The sequence below is a fragment of the Brassica rapa genome, unplaced genomic scaffold (genome assembly GCF_000309985.2).
Source record: "Brassica rapa cultivar Chiifu-401-42 unplaced genomic scaffold, CAAS_Brap_v3.01 Scaffold0189, whole genome shotgun sequence".
In the NCBI taxonomy this organism is placed as follows: domain Eukaryota; kingdom Viridiplantae; phylum Streptophyta; class Magnoliopsida; order Brassicales; family Brassicaceae; genus Brassica; species Brassica rapa.
Genome location: NW_022610133.1, coordinates 89,084 through 110,000, shown reverse-complemented (window position 1 = coordinate 110,000; position 20,917 = coordinate 89,084). Strand labels below are relative to the sequence as shown.

At 47.2% G+C, this 20,917-nt stretch overlaps 1 protein-coding gene across 1 annotated transcript; it reads left to right on the top strand.

Annotated features, from left to right (window-relative positions):
- Positions 1-2,540: 2,540 nt before the first annotated feature.
- On the top strand, positions 2,541-3,386 carry LOC117129831 (the record flags this gene model as incomplete). Its single annotated transcript, XM_033283062.1, has 1 exon — positions 2,541-3,386. A coding segment is annotated over one exon (794 nt), but the record flags the coding sequence as incomplete, so codon positions are not given.
- Between the last annotated feature and the right edge of the window lie 17,531 nt (positions 3,387-20,917).

Sequence of the window (20,917 nt, the reverse complement as noted above, 5' to 3'; positions counted from 1 at the left end):
AACGTTGTGTTAGACCGGACTAGTCAAATATCAGAGTACACAATTGTCACCGCCCCCAATCCTGAATAGAAATGTGGACGGCCATGGTTCGAGAAAACGTGCAAAGTCTCTTACACATCAAAGCTTAACACAGGCAAGCTTTCCATGGTCGAGAAAGAAGGTTAAGGACATAAGGAAACTTAGACTTAATATACAAGCTAAGAGAACAGCTAGTCGAGTAAGACGGTAACTGGACGAAGTGAACGAGTAGCTCGGCCAGCTCAATGAAGCTAGGTTCAGTTCACTCCAGCTCAGTCCCTACTAAGTCAGCTCCACTAGCTGGACTACTAGCTCACTCAGCTGAGGCAGCTGAGAGTCAGCTCATCTCAGCTAGACGGACTGTCCGGCTTTAGGCCGATGGTTGGTCCGGGTCAGTGGCGGGCTGTGACAAGGCCGTGGGCTAAGTCCAGGAGGCTTGGGGCGTGGGTTGGGCTTGTGACCGACCCCAAACCCAATCAGAAAGGGCGAAGGGATGCAAGTGGCCGAAAGGGGACAACCCTTGGCCGATGGTGCCCATTCGCTAGCAAGTCATGCCTGTTCGTGGGGCAAGACTTACCCCCTCGTTTTCTATAAATATGGGGGCTCTCTGGTCGATTTCATTATCCAATTCCAGAGTAAAATACTCAGAGAAAAACGTAGAGAGAAAGAAAGAGAGAAAGAGAGAGTTCCGGCCAAGAGAAACTCTGGCAACTCTGATCGTTTGAGAACTAACTCCGGTCAAGATTGGGAGATCAAGACAAGGAGAAGAGCATGGAGAACCCAGACGTGGTTCACAAGGTATGTGGTGGGCCGTGGCTCCATCAGACCGAACGGACGGCCCATGCGACCGCACCGCGGCTCTGCTCGGTTCCTAAGTCCCATCCGTCTCTCCTTATCTGTTTCAATTCGTTTCTCTTTTCTTCTCTCTGGTTAAACACGAAAAGTTGTGTTGGTTGAGTCCAAGGGACACTTCCCTAGACTTTGGCCGGACATAATCAAACCGCTAGCCTAGACATGGGTCGGTTAGTGGGATGATCCGATCGCACCAAGACTGGGCGGTTAGGATGAACGGTTGGGAATGACCCAAAGGGCACGAGTTGTCAAGAGTCATGAGTGTCCAAGAGGCACGAATGGCCAAAGGGTACATGTTCCAAAAGGTGTCTTTCGGGACAGGTTAGGACCGATCCTTATGGATCAGCTTATGGCTTGTCTAGTTAAGACAAGGTCATGGTTTGTCTAAGCCAAGGTAGAGTCGCAAGGTCTGACCGGTTGCTGAGCCTTCCGGATTAGGCTTGAGGCTTACTCGGCCGGTTGGATCCAGGCCTAAGGCCAGATCAGGTAAGGGAGTCCGTTGGGCCATTGAGCCGGACTCCATTGGCCGGTCGCACCTAGATTCTATCCGGTTAGACGGATTGGTCTTTGGGGACGATCCGGATCTGTTCGTGTGTTCTGTTTATCTATTCTGGACTATCTATCTGATTCTAAGTCAAGGGGTGGTTGGTTGAATGACTTAGGATACGGTAGGTAGGTTCATACGTTTTATGATTATGTTGACTGAGGTTTATCTAAGTTCTAGGAACCAAGCCAAGCATTGTAGAATCAATCCGTGCTATTCTTGGTTATGATTAATGCTTATCTGGTTGTGGTTTCAGGAACTAAGGATGGTTCTGGTCAAGTCAAGGAGCCGTGAAGGCTCGGTCAGTGAGAGGCTGTGTAACGTGTGGTTAGATGATGCTAGGGATGAACTAGTGATTGTCTATGAGACTGTTAAGAAGTTGTGTATTGAATCTCATGTTTCTAAGTAATACAAAGTTTATACATTATTATTCCGCTGTGCAATCTATCCCTTTGTTTATGAACCTCATATTCGAATATGACTTAGTAAAGAAAAGACTTAGAATGAATCAGACAAGCAAAGAAATTAATAAGTAAGCATTCGTATCCAGTTGGGTCGAGAGACCAGGAACGGGTCTTACACTCATGAAGCGCATATAAAACAATTACTTTATTGATTCGAGAAATATCCATACATTGATATAATTCGAGACCGGTCCCGGCCTAATGCCAAAACGAGTCAACTAAACACAAATCCACAATACCATTTACAAAAGGCATGAAAATCTACATCGGCGGTCCTAACGTCCAACATCCTGTTATCCGATCATCCTTACCTAAGCTACCTGCAAAAAGGACAACGGAGTTAGATGAGTAACTTAATGTTACTCAGTGAATTATGATCCCAAACTAACAAATACAACCCCTCGCTATCCCACCCCAAACAATCTAAAGCGAGAGGTTCACCTAACAACAAATCAATCAAATTCAATAGATAACCAATATCAGAAATACGCAGCAGATAATAATAACTACATAACTAACGATATGAAATTATAACTGCTAATAACTACCTAACCACTTAACCTCAAACTCAACTCAATCTAGGGTTCAACAACCCTCTACAGTAACTACACTATAACTAGGGCCCTTTGTGACTCAATCTAGGGTTCAACTCACGCCATAAGTGAACTCCTCGGTTGGCCAAGCTACGCCTGTGGCTACGACCGCCCCCAACACCAATGGTCCAGTTGTGGAAACGGTCGAGGTGATTGAGATTGATCCACCAGAAAGGACCGGGAAAAAGGTGGACTATCTGAGCTTGCTTCAGCACATCTCTCGTCTAGGGACGAACCATTTCTCAGGAAGCGCCGATCCTATTAAGGCAAACGAGTGGAGGAGTAGGCTAGTCCGAAACTTCAGCTCAACTCGTTGTCCCGAGGATTACAAGAGAGACATTAGGGTTCACTTCCTGGAAGGGGACGCGCATAATTGGTGGCTGGCTGTGAACAAGCACACCAATGGAAGTCTCCAGAGTTTTGAGGATTTTGAAGATGAATTCAACCGCAAATACTTTCCTGCAGAGGCTTGGGACCGTCTGGAACGTAGATTCCTAGACCTTACCCAAGGCCACAGGGCCGTACGTGAGTACGAAGAGGAGTTCAACCGGCTCCGACGGTTTGTTGGAAGGGAACTTGAGGACGAGACAGTCCAGGTTCGTCGGTTCATTCGAGGCTTAAGGCCCGAGCTGAGAACCCACTGTTCGATCCGCACCTTCAGCACCGTCGGAGAGCTGGTGGAACGTGTAGATATTTTGGAGTCTAAATTGGCCGAAGAAGCCAAGCTTAAGACGAAGTCGCAGTCTGTCCCGACGGGTAAGACTAACGACCGAAAGAGGAAGTGGGACCAGGTTGACGGAGGCAAGGCCTCTAGTGGACGACCTGAATGTCCCAAGTGTGGTAAGAACCATCCAGGTGAATGATAGAAAGCCATGGGAGCTTGTGTGAGATGTGGCAGCTTGGATCATTCCATCCGAGATTGCACTCGACCAAGCCGGACTCAGGGCCAATCCAGTGGCAGCGGCTCTCGGACTTGTTTCCATTGTTGCCAAAGCGGACACTTCCAAAGTGAATGCCCTAAGCGGCAAGGAGGACAAGGGAAGGGTCGCGGAGACACGGGAAAGTCGACCTAGAGAAGGCCGACCACAACACCAAGGGTGTATGTGCTGTCCCGAGACGACGGTGCTTCTGGATCGTTTGATTCGATCTCTGGTAATTTCTGAATTTATCCGTTTACATTCAATAGAATGCTTGGTCTGGAACCTAGAGTGGCTAGGGGATTCTGATGTGGGTCTCTTATAGGGACCCTCATGATTGGTGGTGTTGAAACCCACGTACTTTTCGACACAGGGGCTACACATAGTTTTGTGAGCCCGGAACTGGTCGGAAAGGGTCTGTTCTGCCTCTGTTCTGGGGATAATTCGAGACTAGTGAGGGCGGCCGGTGGGCAAATCATGCACTTGCTAGGGCTCATGACTAATATCCCGGTAATGATTCAGGAGAAAAATCTGCCTGTAGATCTGATTGTGTTGCGCCTACAGAATCACGATGAGATCCTAGGCATGGATTGGTTGGGAATGTATCGGGCCTCTCTCGACTGCCACAGAGGATGTGTACGGTTGGAGACTGGACCTCACCCGATCCAGTAACAATGTCTGAATATGAGTCCGGCTCTGGATAGAGTAGTGGTGTCAGCAATCCGAGCAGAACGGATGCTTAGACAGGGTTGAGAAGCATATTTGACCACAATTACCACTATGGAGCACGGCAGGTCTGATGATCAGAAACATCTATTTGAGGATCCGTAGGTGTCTGAGTTCCCAGATGTGTTCCGTTTGCTACAGGGTGTCCCCCCTGATAGGTCGGATCCATTTACGATTGAACTAGAACCAGGGACAGATCCACTGTCCAAGAGTCCGTATCGAATGGCTCCGGCCGAGATGGCCGAGCTAAAGAAGCAATTAGAAGAATTGCTGGACAAGGGGTTCAAACGTCCAAGTAGCTCTCCTTGGGGTGCACCAGTCCTCTTTGTGAAAAAGAAGGATGGTAGCATGCGTCTGTGTATTGACTATCGAGGGTTGAACAGGGTTACTGTGAAGAACAAGTACCCGTTGCCCAGAATAGACGAGTTGTTGGATCAACTCAAAGGAGCCAAGTGGTTTTCTAAGATTGATTTGGCCTCAGGGTATCATCAGATCCCTATAGAGCCAAATGATATTAGAAAGACAGCATTCTGGACCAGGTACGGCCACTACGAGTTTGTGGTTATGCCATTCGGTCTGACCAATGCGCCTGCTGCATTCATGAAAATGATGAACAGCGTGTTCCGATACTTCCTGGACGAATCAGTGATCATCTTCATTGATGATATCCTGATTTACTCCAAGGATGAGGAATCTCATCGGAAACACCTGAGAGCCGTGCTGGAACGATTACGGGAACACAAGATCTATGCAAAACTCAGTAAATGCAGTTTTTAGCAGAAGGGCATTGGGTTTCTCGGCCACATTGTGTCCGGTGAGGGCGTCTTGGTGGATCCAGAGAAGATCAGGGCAATCAAGGATTGGCCTCGACCACGCAGTGCCATGGAAGAAGCTTCCTAGGGCTGGCAGGTTATTATAGAAAGTTTGTGAAAGGATTCGAAAGCTTGGCTCAGCCTATGACACGGTTGACCGGGAAGGACGTTAAGTTCACATGGTCTAAGGAGTGTGGGATATGTTTTTTCCCGCTTAAGGACATGCTGACTAGCGCACCCATTTTGGTTCTTCCAGAGGCCGACCAACCCTATGTGGTTTATAAGGATGCGTCCATAACAGGACTAGGTTGCGTATTAACCCAGCATGGGAGGGTCATCGCCTATGCGTCAAGGCAGTTGAGAAAACATGAGGGAAACTACCCCACCCATGACCTTGAAATGGCTGCGGTAGTGTTCGCCTTAAAGATTTGGCGATCATACTTGTATGGTGCCAAGGTTCAGATACTTACGGACCATAAGAGTCTTAAGTATATATTCACCCAGCCTGAGTTAAACTTAAGGTAGAGAAGGTGGATGGAGTTTGTAGCTGATTACAATCTGGATATCACCTATCATCCGGGAAACGCTAATCTGGTCGCAGATTCCTTGAGCCGGAGAAGGGCCGACGTATCAGCCAAACGAGAAGCGGACGACCTGGACGGTACGGTTTGTGCCCTACGGTTGAACGCATCAACCAAAGAGTCTGAACCACTCGGATTAGAGGCGGTCAATCAGGCCGACCAGCTTACCCGAATTTGGTTGGCTCAAGGTCATGACGAGAACCTGAACAAGGTTGCTCAGAATGATAGGACGGAGTACCAAACTGCAAAGGAGGGTACCATCCTAGTAAATGGTCGAATCAGTGTTCCTAATGATAGAAGTCTAAAGGAAGAGATTATGAGGGAGGCTCATAAGTCCAGATTCTCGGTTCATCCTGGTGCGACCAAGATGTACCAGAACCTTAAGAAGTTCTATCATTGGATCCGTATGAAGGCAGATGTCGCGGAGTGGGTGGCCAAGTGTTCCACTTGCCAACTCATCAAAGCAGAACATCAAGTGCCTAGTGGGTTATTGCAAAGCTTGCCTATTCCGGAATGGAAATGGGATCACATCACAATGGACTTTGTGACTGGGTTCCCTACCACGAGGAGTAAGAAAGATGCGGTTTGGGTTGTGGTTGATCGCTTGACCAAATCAGCACACTTCCTGGCTATGAAAAAGTCGGATGGTAGATCAGATTGTACGTAAGTACATTGATGAGATCGTCCGACTACATGGTGTGCCGGCAAGCATAGTTTCAGATAGGGATTCAAGGTTCACATCTTACTTCTGGAGGGCTTTCCAAAAGGCTTTAGGAACAAGAGTGAACATGAGTACAGCCTATCACCCACAGACTGATGAACGGTCTGAACGAACGATCCAGACATTGGAAGATATGTTGCGAGCATGTGTTCTAGACTGGGGTGATTCCTGGTAGAAACATCTACCTCTGGTAGAATTTGCTTACAACAATAGCTTCCATAGTTGTATTGGCATGTCGCCATACGAAGCTCTGTATGGGCGTCCATGCAGGACACCCTTATGATGGACCCAAGTTGGGGAACACAGCATGATTGGTCCGGAGATTGTCGAAGAGACAACCGAAAAGATCAAGTTCTTGAGGGACAAGATGAGACAGGCACAAGACCGCCAAAAGAACTATGCAGATCGAAGAAGGAAAGATCTCGAGTTTCAAGTAGGAGACTTGGTGTATCTCAAAATGATTACCTTCAAAGGACGAGTCCGGATTTCCAGAAGACAGAAGTTAGATCTGAGATACTTGGGGCGTTCAAGGTCATTGAAAGAGTTGGGATGGTGGCCTACAAGTTGGACTTGCCGGCCAAGATGGACGCATTTCATAATGTGTTCCACGTCTCCCAACTTTGGAAATGTTTAACGGACCAAGACATCGCTCTTCCTGCCATTCCAGACGATCTTGGTAAGAACCTAACCTTGGAAACGAGGCCAGTTCAAATCATAGATAGGATGGAAAAAGCAACAAGGAAGAAGACGGTCCAGATGGTCAAGGTCGTCTGGGACTGTAATGGTCAGGATATAGTAACTTGGGAAACCGAATCCATCCCAAGGAAGCATTTGATTCGGATTCGAGGACGAATCCATCCCAAGGGGGGGGGGGGGGAGACTTGTCACGCCCCCAATCCTGAATAGGATTGTTGGGACGGCCATGGTTCGAGGAAACGTGCAAGCCAGTTTTAGGACATCAAGGCAAGCATTCCACGGTCGAGAAAGAAGGTTAAGGACATAAGGAAACTTAGACTTAGCCTTATACAAGCTAAGAGATAGCTATGACGAGTAAGACGGTAATTGGACGAAGTGAACGAGTAGCTCGGCCAGCTCAATGAAGCTAGGTTCAGTTCACTCCAGCTCAGTCCCTACTAAGTCAGCTCCACTAGATGGACTACTAGCTCACTCAGCTGAGGCAGCTGAGAGTCAGCTCATCTCAGCTAGACGGACTGTCCGGGCTTTAGGCCGATGGTCCGGGTCCGGGTCAGTGGCGGGCTGTGAGGTCCGGCCATGAGGCCATGGGCTGTTGGGTCTTTGGAAAACGCCGTGGGCTAAGTCCAGGAGGCTTGGGGCGTGGGTTGGGCTTGTGACCGACCCCAAACCCAATCAGAAAGGGCGAAGGGATGCAAGTGGCCGAAAGGGGACAACCCTTGGCCGATGGTGCCCATTCGGTAGCATGTCATGCCTGTTCGTGGGGCAAGACATACCCCCTCGTTTTCTATAAATATGGGGGCTCTCTGGTCGATTTCATTATCCAATTCCAGAGTAAAACACTCAGAGAAAAACGTAGAGAGAAAGAAAGAGAGAAAGAGAGAGTTCCAGCCAAGAGAAAGGCCGATTGTGGTGGTGTTGTGTTCCGGCGACTCAGATCGTTTGAGAACTAACTCCGGTCAAGAATGGGAGATCAAGACAAGGAGAAGAGCATGGAGAACCCAGACGTGGTTCACAAGGTATGTGATGGGCCGTGGCTCCATCAGACCGAACAGACGGTCCATGCGACCGCACCGCGGCTCTGCTCGGTTCCTAAGTCCCATCCGGCTCTCATTATCTGTTTCAGTTCGTTTCTCTTCTCTTCTCTCTGGTTAAACACAAAAGGTTGTGTTGGTTGAGTCCAAGGGACACGTCCCTAGACTTTGTCCGGACATAATCAAACCGCTAGCCTAGACACGGGTCGGTTAGTGGGATGATCCGATCGCACCAAGACTGGGCGGTTAGGACGAACGGTTGGGAATGACCCAAAGGGCATGAGTTGTCAAGAGTCATGAGTGTCCAAGAGGCAAGACAGCCCACAGTACGTTCAGGTCACTTCCGGTCACTACCCCGTCGTGCAACCACTCAACCATAGGCCATGACCCCGTCTCTCTGAGTGTTCTCGATCCAGCGAACAAGGGGTTTCCTTAAACCTACTGGGTACGCGGTTGAGGAAACACAAACTCCTTGGTGGGTTACACACAAGCTATATGGCATCACACTCTAACTCTACAACACTAACAACAACATCATCACTAAGGCCATGCGATCCGTCGAGTTATCATGAATCATCAGAACAATGGGCAAAGCTCGCGTCGACCTTTTATCTAATAAATGCATCCCTTCCAGAAGTCGGGGTTTGTTGCACGTATTAGCTCTAGAATTACTACGGTTATCCGAGTAGTAGTTACCATCAAACAAGCTATAACTGATTTAATGAGCCATGCGCAGTTTCACAGTCTGAATTCGTTCATACTTACACATGCATGGCTTAATATTTGAGACAAGCATATGACTACTGGCAGGATCAACCAGGTAGCATTCATAAATCAGGGCAAGACCACATCATATTCCCGCAAACACATGGAAAGTGGGAACAGACGCAGACTTGAGTGTCATCTTTTGTCCGGAGATAAACGTGCTTAGAGGGAAAGAATTTCTTCGAGTCACCGCCATAATATTTCCGCAACCGAGATCTCAACAAACAGCTTATTCACCTTTGCGAACAATGCATAAATTATGCAAAGACGCAAGGATCACAAGTGTCGGCTTATGTGTTCACGACTTCCCCACTGAAGGAGATGCCGCATAAAACATTTTAAGCAACCATAAAACTATGATAGTGAAGAAACTGAGGAGGATAGTTGGTCTGTAGTTGGGTGTGCGAGCACAGAGCCTACAAACACTAGCTATCCAATCACCACTCATACGCCGAATGTTCATTTGCCTCGCTAACATCAATCTTTCCAACCACTCTTGAGATGTAATCAAAAGAGCACCTGGAAGACGGATGGAACCAGGCCAAGACCACACAAGAGCAAAAATTTGAAGTTAGGGGCAAAACGGTCCGCCTGAAAATTCGCCGAAAAGTTACCAGAAAATTCACCGGAGACAATCCGGCCATCGACCTCAACCCAGCCATCGATAGTGTTGGACCGAGCAGTCCAACACTACATACCCCTTCGGGTACTGAGGGTAGGAGTGCCTACCTCTTATACAGAAAAAACACTTTTTTTCAGTCTGTCACCAGTAGACATTGGTTGTGTTCCGAACGTATTTTTAATGTAAAAAACAAAATACTTTGATTTTGAATCTGATTTTTTGCATGCTTCATAAGAATGGTTAAAGCTATTTTCTGGTAAATTTTCATGATTTTCTTTTGCTTCTAACCATGTCTTTTGCATGCTACAAATTTCGGGGTTTCGTGGTCTAAACGGATGTCTACAGCAACTTTTGATCAACACTTGACATCCTAAACTCTTTGTTGACATATTTTTGATGTTTCCTCTCAGAAAAATTTCATCAAAAATATTAATTTTTGATTTTTTGGCTTCTCGGGTGATTTTGGCTGTCCGTGGGTGATTTTGGCCCACGTGGGCTGTCTGTTCAGTACACACAGGACGTCTATGTGTGTCCGCAAGCACACACAGGACGTCCGTGGCTGTCAGTGTGTGTCCGTCTGTGTTTGTCAGCACACACATGACATCTGTAGCTGTCCATCAGTACACATATCAGCACGTTGGTCCTTGGACTCAGCATGCTGGCCCTTCCCGTGGACTGTTTTGGTGATTTTGGCCCACGTGGGCTGTCTGTTCAGTACACACAGGACGTCTGTGGGTGTCCGCCAGCACACACTGGACGTTTGTGGCTGTTCGTGGCTGTCCATCAGCACACACAGGACGTATGTGGCTGTCCGTGTGTGTCCGTCAGCACATACAGGACGTCAGTGGCTGTCCGTAAGTACACATATCAGCACTCTGGTCCTTGGACTCAGCACGCTGGCCCTTCCCATGGACTGTTCGGGTGATTTTGACCCACCTGGGCTGTCTGTTCAGTACACACATGACGTTCGTGGGTGTCCATCAGCACACACAGGACATCCGCGTGTGTCCGTCAGCACACACATGACGTCCGTGGCTGTCCATCAGTACACATATCAGCACATTGGTCCTTGGACTCAGCAAGCTGGCCCTTCCCGTGGACTGTTTGGGTGATTTTGGCCCACATGGGCAGTCTGTTCAGTACACACAGGACGTCCGTGGGTGTCCACCAGCACACACAGGACGTTCGTGGCTGTCCGTCAGTACACACAGGACGTTCGTGGCTGTCCGTGACTGTCTGTGTGTGTCTGTGTGTGTACGTCAGCACACACACATGACATATATGGCTGTCCATCAGTACACATATCAGCACGCTGGTCCTTGGACTCAGCACGCTGGCCCTTCCCATGGACTGTTCGGGTGATTTTGGCCCACGTGGGCTGTCTATTCAGTACACACAGGACTTCCGTGGGTGTCTGTCAGCACACACATGACGTCCGTGTGTGTCCGTCACCACACACTGGACGTCTGTGGCTGTCCATGTGTGTATGTGTGTGTCCGTCAGCACACACAGGACGTCTGTGGCTGTCCATCAGTACACATATCAGCACTTTGGTCCTTGGACTCAGCACGCTGACCCTTCCCGTGGACTGTTCGGGTGATTTTAGACCACATGGGTTGTCTGTTCAGTACATACAGGACGTCCGTGGGTGTCCGCCAGTACACACAGGACGTCCGTGGCTGTCCGTCAGTACGCACAGGACATCCGTGGCTGTCCATGTGTGTCCGTGTGTGTCTGTGTTTGTCCGTCAGCACACAGGACGTCCGTGGCTGTCCATCAGTACACATATCAACACGCTGGTCCTTTGACTCAGCACGCAGGCCCTTCCCGTGGACTGTTGGGGTGATTTTGGCCAACGTGGGCTGTCTGTTCAGTACACACAGGACGTCCGTGTGTGTCTGCCAGCACACACATGACGTCCGTGGCTGTCCGTCAGCACACTCAGGACGTCCGTGGCTGTCCGTGTGTGTCTGTCACCGCACACACGACGTCCATGGCTGTCCATCAGTACACATATCAGCACGCTGGTCCTTGGACTCAGCACGCTGGCCCTTCCCGTGGACTGTTCGGGTGATTTTGGCCCACGTGGGCTGTCTGTTCAGTACACACAGGACGTCCGTGGGTGTCCGTCATCACACACTGGACGTCCGTGTGTGTCTGTCAGCACACACATGACGTTTGTGTATGTCTTTCAGCACACACAGGACGTCTGTGGCTGTCCGTGTGTGGCCGTCAGCACACACAGGACGTCCTTGGCTGTCCATCTGTACACATATCAGCACGTTGGTCCTTGGACTCAACAAGCTGACCCTTCTCGTGGACTGTTCGGGTGATTTTGGCCCACGTGGGCTGTCTGTTCAGTACACACAGGACATCCGTGGGTGTCCGCCAGCACACACAGGACATCTGTGGCTGTCCGAGTGTGTCCGTCTGTGTCTGACTGTGTCCGTCAGCACACACAAGACGTTCGTGGCTGTCCATCAGTACACATATCAGCATGTTGATCCTTGGACTCAGCACACTGGCCCTTCCCGTGGACTGTTCGAGTGATTTTGGCCCACGAGGGCTGTCTGTTCAGTACACACAGGACGTCCGTGGGTGTCCACCAGCACACACAGGACGTTTGTGGCTGTCCATCAGTACACATATCAGCACGTTGGTCCTTGGACTCAGCACGCTGGCCTTTCCTGTGGACTGTTCGGGTGATTTTGGCCCACGTCGGCTGTCTGTTCAGTACACACAGGATGTCTGTGAGTGTCCGTCAGCACACACAGGACGTCCGTGTCTGTCCGTCAGCACACACAGGATGTATGTGGCTGTCTGTGTGTATCCGTGTGTGTCCGTCAACAAACACAGGCCGTCCGTGGCTGTCCATCAGTACTCATATCAGCACGTTGGTCCTTGGACTCAGCATGCTGGCCCTTCCCGTGGACTGTTTGGGTGATTTTGGCCCACTTGGGCTGTCTGTTCAGTACACACATGACGTTCGTGGGTGTCCACCAGCACACACAAGACGTCCGTGGCTGTCCGTCATCACACACAGGAAGTTCGTTGCTGTCTGTGTGTGTCCGTGTGTCTCCGTGTGTGTCCGTGTGTGTCCGTCAGCACACACAAAAATCCGTGGGTGTCCATCAGCACACACAGGACGTCCATGTGTGTCCGTCAGGACACACAGGATATCTGTGGCTGTCCGTGTCTGTCCGTCAGCACACACAGGACGTCCGTGGCTGTCCATCAGTACACATATCAGCACGTTGGTCCTTGGACTCAGCACGCTGGCCCTTCCTGTGGACTGTTTGGGTGATTTGGCCCACGTGGGCTTTCTGTTCAGTACACACAGGACGTCCGTTGGAGTCCACCCGCACACACATGACGTTCGTGGCTGTCCGTGCCTGTCCGTCAGTACATGCAGGACATCCGTGGCAGTCTGTGTGTGTCCGTGTGTGTCCGTCAGCACACACACAGGACATCTGTGGCTGTCCATCAGTACACATATCAGCATGCTGATCCTTGGACTCAGCACGGTGGCCCTTCCCATGGACTGTTTGGGTGATTTTGGCCCACGTGGGCTGTCTGTTCAGTACACACAGGACATCCGTGGGTGTCTGTCAGCACACACAGGACGTTCGTGTGTGTCCATCACCACACACCGGGCATCCGTGGCTGTCCATGTGTGTCCGTGTGTGTCCGTCACCACACACAGGACGTCCGTGGCTGTCTATCAGTACACATATCAGAACGTTGGTCCTTGGACTCAGCACGCTGACCCTTCCCGTGGACTGTTCGGGTGAATTTGGCCCACACGGGTTGTCTGTTCAATACACACAGGGCGTCCGTGGGTGAACGCCAGCACACACAGGACGTCTGTGGCTGTCTGTGTCTGTCCGTCAGCACACACAGGACATCTGTGGCTGTCCGTGTGTGTCCGTGTGTGTCTGTGTGTGTCCGTCAGCACACAAAGGCCATCCGTGGCTGTCCTTCAGTACACATATCAGCACGCTGGTCCTTTGACTCAGCACGCAGGCCCTTCCCGTGGACTGTTTGGGTGATTTTGGCCAATGTGGGCTGTCTGTTCAGTACACGCAGGACGTCCGTGTGTGTCTGCCACCACACACAGGACGTCAGTGGCTGACCGTCAGCACACACAGAACGTCAGTGGCTGTCCGTGTGTGTCCGTCACCACACACATGACATCCAAGGCTGTCCATCAGTACACATATCAGCACGCTGGTCCTTGGACTCAGCACGCTGGTCCTTGGACTCAGCACACTGGCCCTTCCCGTGGACTGTTCGGGTGATTTTGGCCCATGTGGGCTGTCTGTTCAGTAGACACAGGACGTCTGTGGGTGTCCGTCAGCACGCACAGGACGTCCGTGTGTGTCCGTCAGCACACACAGGACGTCCGTGTGTGTCCGTCAGAACACACAGGACGTCTGTGGCTGTCCGTGTGTGTCCGTCAGCACACACAAGATGTCCGTGGCAGTCCATTTGTACACATATCAGCACGTTGGTCCTTGGACTCAGCACGCTGACCCTTCCCGTGGACTGTTCGGGTGATTTTGGCCCACGTGGGCTGTCTGTTCAGTACACAGAGGATGTCCGTGGGTGTCCGCCAGCACACACAGGTCATCTGTGGCTGTTCGTGTGTGTCCGTGTGTGTCTGTCAGCACACACAAGACGTCCGTGGCAGTCCATTTGTACACATATCAGCACGTTGGTCCTTGGAATCAGCACGCTGACCCTTCCCGTGGACTGTTCGGGTGATTTTGGCCCACGTGGGCTGTCTGTTCAGTACACAGAGGATGTCCGTGGGTGTCCGCCAGCACACACAGGTCATCTGTGGCTGTTCGTGTGTGTCCGTGTGTGTCTGTCAGCACACACATGACGTCTGTGGCTGTCCATCAGTATACATATCAGCACGCTGGTCCTTGGACTCAGCATGCTGGCCCTTCCTGTGGACTGTTCGGGTGATTTTGGCCCACGTGGGCGGTCTGTTCAGTACACACAGGACGTCTGTGTGTCCGTCAGCACACACAGGACGACCGCGGCTGTCCTTCAGCATACACAAGACGTACGTGGCTGTCCATGTGTGTCCGTGTGTGTCCGTCAGCACACACAGTGTTACAGGCTGGAAATCAGGGTGGGCAAGATTGATGATGGAAGCTTGGATGGGTCGACCAAAGAGATGATCGGATGGGCGATATGATGGAATGCAAGTTATGAACCTGAAAACAAATGCAAAAAGAAATGAGATATGATTTCTAATATGATAAAACATGATACATAAAGATAGATAGGATGGAATTAGGCTGCTGGTCTTGAGACACTCTCAGCCTAATCAGTTGATGATTGAAGTGGATTGAGATGGTGCTTTGCTTGCTGGACTGATGTCTCTCTCAAGCTTGGCAAACGAATTGGAATGGAAGGATGGGGGATTGAGGACGCCACAAGACTCTATGGAAAGGAGCCTTGATAAGTCAAGGTGCTTTGGAGCTGCTTCACACAAACTCAAAAGACTTAGAACAATAGTTTTTAAGAAAACTAGAAAACTGAATAATTCTTATTACTTTCAAAATGGGGTGATTTACAATGAAGCAAAGACTAGAGCTTTATAGGCTCAAGGACAGACTCTAACAGTCATAAAATGATAAAAGGAAACAAAATAACTTGAACTTAAAGTCTTGGGAGCAAAGGCTTTGATGACTCCATGGAATATAGCCGTTAGACTTGATTTGCTTCCTTCCAAAAGAGAAACTTGTGAAGACTTGTATCTTGATAGCTTCTGGACGTGGCCATGATCTTCAAGCCTTCCTGAAATACTCCTTGGCCTCTGTAAAAGAGAATATGGCCGTTGGTTTTGGGCAAAAATCTGTAGAAACTCCTCCAAAGCATTTAGTGTAGATGTTGCCAAATATGGAAGGTTGATGGGAAGAGAGATCCGCCTGATCTCCTGGGTGCTGGTGCAGCTGAGGACGTCTTGGATGTCTTCTGAATGGTCTAGAGTATCTCCTGGTTCCCATAGATAGCCCTGGGTCGAACCAAGTTGAATTGGTTGAAGACTTTCCTTAAATGATGTCGGTTTGGCCAATTGATGCAAACCGGCTTGATCTTTTGGTTTGATTGGGATCCGCCTGATCCAATGTGGCATGGTGCTTCCTATGATGTTGTGGAGTGCCTCTGAATGACTTAGAAGGTCTCCTGGTTGCCATTCTTGAGGTTGGTTTGATGTGAAACCCGGATCTTCCAAATAAGGCAAGTGTAGAGCTGATTTGGCCGGTTTTGGGAAATTGATCATATCTTCCAATTTCCTTGGCCCTTTATCGAGATCTTGGGCTTTCTGGAAAGCTACTAAACTCCTCTTGACTCCTATGATCGGTTTTGGTTCAGGCCGCTTCTTTTTTGGGCTTGAATTCTCTTCTAAAGTCGCATACTCGCTGATGGACGGGTTGAGAAACCTCTGAATTGTAAAATTCATAACTTCTTGCTCCTTGAATATTTTGGCCCAATTCCAATTGGCCTGGACTCCTCCTTTAGTGTAGAATCTATAAAAATTAGCCTCGTGATTTAAACCCTCCTGGTTTGTAAGATATGGCATGTTTAGTGTACATATGTCCTGGCTGGCATCTTGGCTGGTTGAGTAGGGTGTTGGGTCGACCTCTGGTTCAGCTGCTGAATTTCTGGCCGCAACATTCCCTCCCCCTTGAAAAGGTTTTGACCTCGAAACTGTATAACCTGCACCAAGATAGAGCAAGTCAGCTTTCATACTCTTTTGGGATTCTAAGGTCTTACCTTGATATTGTTTTGGTTTGGGGATGGATTGTGCATCAGGTGGCTCTTCTTTCAGCAAATAGGATAGGATCACGCCTCTGCTGTGGACTTTGGCATTGCTTCTCTTCTTCAGTGGATGGTCCTTCATACTCCTAGTAGGCTCAGTCCTGACCATCTTTGGGTTTGATCCTCCTAGCAACAAAAGATTATCCGGTGGGATTTCCTTGAAGCTTTCTCCTTTGCAACCTGAAAAATTCTCAACATTCTGGACAAAGAACAAGTGAATTATATCTGATACTGGAGTTTTATGAACATAATATGTTATGGCCGGATTTACCTTGGGTGCATCAGCATGATGAAGAATGATATTCTTCTTTGGACATATTTGGTTAGATGGCTGCCTTTCTTGCAACTGTTTACCTTGGTTGGTATGACCATCTTTTTGTGATAGCTCAGCTCGGTTTTTATGTTCTTCTTGACTTATCCCTGGATCAAAACATCTTGGCAAAGACAAGTGTATTATACCAAAGTATAGGGATTTATAAACTGAAGAAAACATAGAACAATTAACCTTTAATTCAGCTGTGGCAGTAAGAACTTCTTGTTCTTTATTTGCCTTGTACTCACCTTGATTTCCTGTACCAATTTCACTTTTCCTTGGACAAGACAAGTGCATTAATCTTGTCATGGAATTAATAATAGCATTCTGATCTAGGGTGGAATTTACCTCAGATTTTGGTACTTGAACAACACTTTGTTCAGTTTTCGGTTTCCACTTGTGGTGTGGATTTTGATTGAGCTCATGTACTGATTTGGCCTTTGGAACTGCAGTAAGGATATGTCCCTCATCTAGTATACCTGTACCAAGAATATAAACGTTTAGGCCAGTATCTAAAGGTGGTGTTAGATACTTACCTTGGTTTGACACTTTGGTTACTGGTTTTGCTTCTTTAAGCAACTTGGATTGCTTGTCCTTCTGATCCATTAGAAGGTTTGCTCTTGGTGTGTCATCTCCGTGGGATATAGGCTCTTTAATACCTGTAATAACACTCTTGGACAAAGACAAGTGCATCATACAAGTGGTAGATGATTCATGAAAAGATTTATCAAGTATAGGACTTACCTTGGCCTTTACTTGGACAATAGCTTGCTCTGGTTTGTCTTTGGACCTGATCAAAGTGTTTTGGCCGACACTTGTACTCATCTTCCTGACCTTTGGGATGTCATTATTCTGGTCTAAGCAATGGATAATGGCGTGCCCCTGGTTTGGCTGAAAGTTATCTTGTTGAGACAAGACTCTTTGACCTTCTTGTGCCACTAATCTTCTTGCTTCTTTGGAACCATGAGTTGGATACCTCCTTGGATATAGTTCTTGGATTTCAGAACTTGTAAAATCTGGTGCAAATCTATCCCTCATGACTTCCTTAAGAGCTCTCCACGTTTTGATAGTTGGCTCCTTGTAAAGCCGCCTATCATCTTCTTCTTGTACCCACCATTTCAAGGCTTCTTCTCTAAGTTGATCAATAGCATAAGCTAGCCTCTCTTTCCTCAGGATGTTGTTGAAGTGAAACCATTCATCAAGGTTCCTCTCCCATCTTAGATAACCTCTTTTCCCTGAAAATTTAAAGAGTTCAATTTTATCAGCAAAAGATTTATAATCAAACCGAGAATTAACAACATAAGGGTTGTGGGTTTTAGAAGTTGGAGTTTGATTGATCCTTGAAGGATCTGGTGGCTTGGGCTCGACATATACAGCCCCTGGTACATCTCCAAATCTTCTTTCTCCTTCATGTGGACGTTGGCCTTGTGCCTGATTTCTTTTCTCTAACTGAGCAATCTTAAGTTGGAGCTTTTGTAGAGCTGCGGACTGTTGGCTCAAGGTGGCCCTTAGGTTTTGGCCGTGTATCTCCTCCTCCATTGCTTCCTGAAAACAATCTCAAAGAACAAGTGAAGGTATGGAAAGTTTTGGTCTAACCAAAATAAAACAAATGCAAGAATGCAATTTAACTAAACCGAGAAAATATGCAATTATGAACCGAAATGAAGTAACTATACTAAAATGATTTTTTTTTCTTTTGGTTTTCTGAATGCAATCTCGAAATTAAACAATATGGTATGATAAGAGACACAAATGAAAAGAAAATATGGAAAGCAAACTAATGCTGATATTTTTTTTTTGATTTTCTTAATTATGCAAGAATTAACCAACAATATGCAAAAATGATTTAAACTAAGATGCAATATTTTTATTTGGTTTTCTTGATGCAAGCACGAAATGGACAACTAGAAATGGTATGAAAATACTGAGAATGATTTATTTTGGCTTTTAAGTTTATGGATGCAAATGGAAAGGAAACAAATTCAAAACAACATTTTTTTTATGGGATTTTCTTTTATGGAAACTAATGAATGCAAACACTTTTCTTTTGGGATTTTCGATTTTAAATGAATCAAAAAAAACTTTTTCGTGGCTTTTAAGAGGATGAACAGAAAGAACACAACAACAAATGCAGAAACAAAACTTGAACAAAGAAACTGTTTTTATGGATTTTCGGTTTACAAGATGGAAAAACAAATGCAAACAATATGAATGATTTTTTTTTGAATGCAAATAACAAACTTATGAAACAAATATGGTATGCACGAAATTAATAAAATGCTATGCCTTTTTATTTTTATTTTTATGCAAGATTTAAACAAGAAACAAATATGGAATGCAGATTTTTTTTTTTTAAATGAATGCACTAAATCTAAAAATGGCAAGTGGAGCTGGGGAATGAATGCAAACACAATATGATATTTCTTTTTCAAATTTTCGTGAATCAAATGCAAGAAACTTCTTCTCTTTTGTTTTTCTTTTCCTAAGAACAATAACAATGCAAAACCTTTTTTTTTTTGATTTATAATTGGAAAAACAAATGCAAACAAGATGAATGATGCAAGGATAGAATTGACCTGATTCAGGAGCTTAAGCTCTGATACCAAATGTTACAGGCTGGAAATCAGGGTGGGCAAGATGGATGATGGAAGCTTGGATGGGTCGACCAAAGAGATGATCGGATGGGCGATCTGATGGAATGCAAGTTATAAACCTGAAAACAAATGCAAAAAGAAATGAGATATGATTTCTAATATGAAAAAACAAGATAAATAAAGATAGATAGGATGGAATTAGGCTGCTGGTCTTGAGACACTCTCAGCCTAATCAGTTGATGATTGAAGTGGATTGAGATGGTGCTTTGCTTGCTGGACTGATGTCTCTCTCAAGCTTGGCAAACGAATTGGAATGGAAGGATGGGGGATTGAGGACGCCACAAACTCTATGGAAAGGAGCCTTGATAAGTCAAGGTGCTTTGGACCTGCTTCACACAAACTCAAAAGATTTAGAACAATAGTTTTTAAGAAAACTAGAAAACTGAATAATTCTTATTACTTTCAAAATGGGGTGATTTACAATGAAGCAAAGACTAGAGCTTTATAGGCTCGACAAGGACAGACTCTAACAGTCATAAAATGATAAAAGGAAACAAAATAACTTGAACTTAAAGTCTTGGGAGCAAAGGCTTTGATGACTCCATGGAATATAGCCGTTAGACTTGATTTGCTTCCTTCCAAAAGAGAAACTTGTGAAGACTTGTATCTTAATAGCTTCTGGACGTGGCCATGATCTTCAAGCCTTCCTGAAATACTCCTTGGCCTCTGTAAAACAGAATATGGCCGTTGGTTTTGGGCAAAAATCTGTAGAAACTCCTCCAAAGCATTTAGTGTAGATGTTGCCAAATATGGAAGGTTGATGGGAAGAGAGATCCGCCTGATCTCCTGGGTGCTGGTGCAGCTGAGGACGTCTTGGATGTCTTCTGAATGGTCTAGAGTATCTCCTGGTTCCCATAGATAGCCCTGAGTCGAACCAAGTTGAATTGGTTGAAGACTTTCCTTAAATGATGTCGGTTTGGCCAATTGATGCAAACCGGCTTGATCTTTTGGTTTGATTGGGATCCGCCTGATCCAGTGTGGCATGGTGCTTCTTATGATGTTGTGGAGTGCCTCTGAATGACTTATAAGGTCTCCTGGTTGCCATTCTTGAGGTTGGTTTGATGTGAAACCCGGATATTCCAAATAAGGCAAGTGTAGAGCTGGTTTGGCCGGTTTTGGGAAATTGATCATATCTTCCAATTTCCTTGGCCATTTATCGAGATCTTGGGCTTTCTGGAAAGCTAATAAACTCCTCTTGACTCCTATGATCGGTTTTGGTTCAGGCCGCTTCTTCTTTGGGCTTCAATTCTCTTCTAAAGTTGCATACTCGCTGATGGACGGGTTGAGAAACCTCTGAATTGTAAAATTCATAACTTCTTGCTCCTTGAATATTTTGGCATGTAAACCTCGTGATTTAAAACCTCCTGGTTTGTAAGATATGGCATGTTTAGTGCACATATGTCCTGGCTGGCGCCTTGGCTGGTTGATTAGGGTGTTGGGTCGACCTCTGGTTCAGCTGCTGAATTGCTGGCCGCAACACACAGGACGTCCATGGCTGTCCATCAGTACACATATCAGCACGTTGGTCCTTGGACTCAGCACGCTGACCCTTCCCGTGGACTGTTTGGGTGATTTTGGCCCACGTGGGCTGTCTGTTCAATACACAAAAGACGTCTGTGGGTGTCCGCCAGCACACACAGGATGTTCGTGGCTGTCCGTGCCTGTCCGTCAGTACACGCACGACGTCTGTGGGTGTTCGCCATCACACACAGGATGTTCGTGGCTGTCTGTGCCTGTCCGTCAGTACATGCAAGACGTCTGTGTCTGTCCGTCA